This window comes from Sinocyclocheilus anshuiensis, unplaced genomic scaffold (assembly GCF_001515605.1).
Source record: "Sinocyclocheilus anshuiensis isolate Anshui unplaced genomic scaffold, SAMN03320099.WGS_v1.1 scaffold412, whole genome shotgun sequence".
NCBI lineage: Eukaryota > Metazoa > Chordata > Actinopteri > Cypriniformes > Cyprinidae > Sinocyclocheilus > Sinocyclocheilus anshuiensis.
In genome coordinates this window covers 2127211-2130649 of record NW_015558661.1, presented here as the reverse complement: position 1 = coordinate 2130649, position 3439 = coordinate 2127211, and the positions used below count along the sequence as shown (strand labels likewise).

Sequence of the window (3439 nt, the reverse complement as noted above, 5' to 3'; positions counted from 1 at the left end):
TATTAGCATATTAGAATGATTTCTGAAGGATCATGTGACACTGGAGACTGGAGTAATGATGCTGAAAATGCAGCTTTTCTTCACATGAATAAATTATATTTTAAAGTATATTAAAATAGAAAACTGTTCTTTTAAATTGCAATAATATTTCACAAAATTAGTTTTTTTTTAATTATTTTTGATCAGATATACAGCCTGATACCGCCTTGATAAGCATAAGACATTTTTTAAAAACATTAAAGAATGATTTCTGAAGAATCGTGACACTGAAGCCTGGAGTAATGATGCTGAAAATTCAGCTTTGCTTCACAGGAATAAATAATATTTAAAAGTATATTAAAATAGAAAACTGTTCTTTTAAATTGCAATAATATTTCACAAAATTGTTTTTTTTTTTATTATTTTTGATCAGATATACAGCCTTGATAAGCATAAGACATTTTTTAAAAACATTAAATATTTTACTGATCCCAAACTTTTGAATGACAGTGTATATATACTTATTACCAGAAAAAGCACCCTTTTTTAATTTTTTTTAATCCTTTAATTTTTTTTTCATGTTCATTTTTTTTTCTGTCTTTCAGTGTACAGGATGGCCTACCTGCGACTGAAAACACTGTTCTCACACCTGCTGACCTCACACCCAGAACTGGAGCCAATAATATGGACCTTGCTTCAGCACACCCTCCAGAACGAGTACGAATTAATGCGAGACAGACACTTGGACCAGGTACTACCAGCTCTTTTTTCATAAATGTTATAATATCCTGCATTTGCATTCTATTAGCTTTGCCGTATGTTCAGCATAATGTTTTAAAAACTTGACCCTCTCCTCCCCGTTTTCTTCTCAGTTGATTATGTCGGCTATGTATGCCATATGCAAGGTGAAGAACGTGGACTTGCGCTTCAAAACGATTGTGACCACTTACAAAGAGATGCCTAATACTAATCAAGAGGTGAGAATCAATCGGTCTTGTGTTCGCTTTCAAATGATTGAAATCTGATGAACATTCAAATACATTAAGAATTAATTTATAGTGATATTAAGCAAATCATCTTTCACTTTTTTTTTCCTGAACGTGTCAGACATTTAAGCGTGTGCTTATCAGAGAGGGGCAGTACGACTCCATCATTGTCTTCTACAACCTGGTCTTCATGCAGAAGCTGAAGACTAACATTCTTCAGTATTCCTCTCCTCGGGTGAGACGCTCACTTTTACTTGCATTGAATCAAACTTTACTTGTGTTATACTGCCCCCTAGTGGCTTCGAGTCATGTTTAAATGAATTAGAGTTCACAACAACTTTTGGTTGACCTGAGGGTGTTTCCGTTTGCCTCCCAGCCTCCTCCTCTGTCTCCCATTCCCCGCATCCCCTGCAGCCCCTATAAAAACTCTCCTCTGCGGGTGCCTGGCAGCAATAACGTCTACGTCTCCCCTTTGAAAAGCAGCCGTATGTCCCCAGTGGTCATGACCCCACGGAGCAGGTCTGCGTTCACACCTGTAATTACATTCGGGAGCTCGTCTATCACTTTTAGACTCAGAATCTATATATTTTAAATCCTGAATTGTCTTTTGACTAGATGACTTTTTTTTTGCTATTAGTTTAAGATGAGGCATGATGATTAGTGAGGTTGATTTAGTTAGTTTGTTTTTTTACTTGTCTGTAAAAAGACAAATTGTGTGTGTTTTTTGTATTAATCGTGCTGTTATCTTTTCTTTTATGGTGTCCTGGACAGAATTCTTATATCTATTGGCGAGTCCTTTGGGGTTAGTGATGAAAAGCACTTAGTAAATATTCTATCTATTTGAAATGTGTTAGACTTGATTTAAAACTCTCTCTCTTCATCTCAACAGTCTGCAGACAAATTTCAGAAGATTAATGAGATGGTGAGCAGCACCGATTGGTCCCTCAAGAGGAGACTGGATGGAGGCTCCGCCCCCAAGCCCCTGAAGAGGTTACGCTTTGACATGGATGGACAAGATGAAACTGATGGAAGGTGGGATTTATATTCTATTTTTTTATTTAGTTATCTCTCCAAGTTTGAATCCAGTGAATCATCAAAAATGTTTGTTCATTTTTAGCAAATCGAGTGGCGAGTCAACACTGATCCAGAAGCTGGCTGAGATGAGTAAGTTTCATCTGTTGTCTGAATTGTGAGCTGGATTTCCCAGAACCACAAAGATACTCTAACCATCACACTTCCTCCTTTCTGTGCGTTTTTTTTTGGTAGTTTTTTGTTATGAGTCAGATGGTGATGTTTATTATATAGTGCAATTTAGAGGTGGGTTGTATGACAAAATCCTTTGTCTTGAGTAATTACATATCACAGTAGGAAATTCAAAGAATAAATGGTTTCAATTTGAATGTATTTTAAAAAGTAATTTATTCCTATGATGGCCAAGCTGAATTAGTGTCACATGATCCTTCAGAAAACATTCTAATGTGCCGATTTGGTGGTCAACATTTTAACATTTCTTGTTAATGTTAAAAACACTTGTGCTGCTTAGTATTTTTTTGGAAACAGATTTTTTTTTTTTTTTTCTGGGATTCTTTGAATTGAAAGTTCAAAAACAGCAGTTATTTCAAATGGAAATCTTTTGTAATATTGTAAATGTCTTGACTGTGACTTGTGATCTATTTAATCCGTTTAATTTACTTAATAAAAGTATTTATTTAACAATCAGTATTAATTAAAAATCAGATAAAAAAAAAAAACAGTAATCAGATTAATTAAATATTTCTGAAATGAAATGTACTTCAGCTTACTTGATTATTTGATCTTTTATGTGGAAATTGATGGATGCAAACCAAAGGAAAATATTGTTTGTAAGTGAATTATAAGTCTGGCATCGATGCAGTAACAACCTTACATCATGTAACACTTTGGATTTGTTGAGCCACATTAGAAGCTGTTGTACAACAGCTGAGCTACACACACCTGCGATAAACAATAATCGCTAATAAGTTCCTCATTGATCTTGTTTTAGATGCATCCTTCTGTGTATTTTTGCATTACTTCGCCTTTTTCTGCATTCTCACATGCAAATAACATGAAGTAGTCCTGCTGCACTATTAAAGGGGTCACATGATGTTGCTAAAAAGAACATTATTTTGTGTATTTGGTGTAATGAAATGTGTTTATGCAGTTTAAGGTTCAAAAAACACATTTTCCACATACTGTACATTATTGTTTCTCCTCTATGCCCCGCCTTTCTGAAACGCATCGATTTTTACAAAGCTCATCGTCTGAAAAGTGAGGTGTGATCTGATTGGCCAGCTATCCAGTGCGTTGTGATTGGCTGAAAACCTCAGCGTGTGATGGAAATGTTACGTCCCTTACCATCTGTGACGCCGTGACCCGGCAAGACGAGACAAAACCAATAAAACCCATTACAAACAAGGCATTTGTTGCATCCAGTGGGGACATAATCACTAATT

At 35.4% G+C, this 3439-nt stretch overlaps 1 protein-coding gene across 1 annotated transcript in view; it reads left to right on the top strand.

Moving 5' to 3' along the window:
* Window positions 1-3439, top strand: part of LOC107681157 (retinoblastoma-associated protein-like) — a 33414-nt gene that overhangs the window by 26045 nt on the left and 3930 nt on the right. The window contains exons 20-26 of the mRNA XM_016477351.1: window positions 585-730; window positions 852-956; window positions 1087-1200; window positions 1342-1484; window positions 1737-1767; window positions 1855-1997; window positions 2083-2129. Of these exons, the coding sequence (XP_016332837.1) occupies window positions 585-730; window positions 852-956; window positions 1087-1200; window positions 1342-1484; window positions 1737-1767; window positions 1855-1997; window positions 2083-2129 (729 nt within the window). The remainder of the gene's footprint in view (window positions 1-584; window positions 731-851; window positions 957-1086; window positions 1201-1341; window positions 1485-1736; window positions 1768-1854; window positions 1998-2082; window positions 2130-3439) is intronic.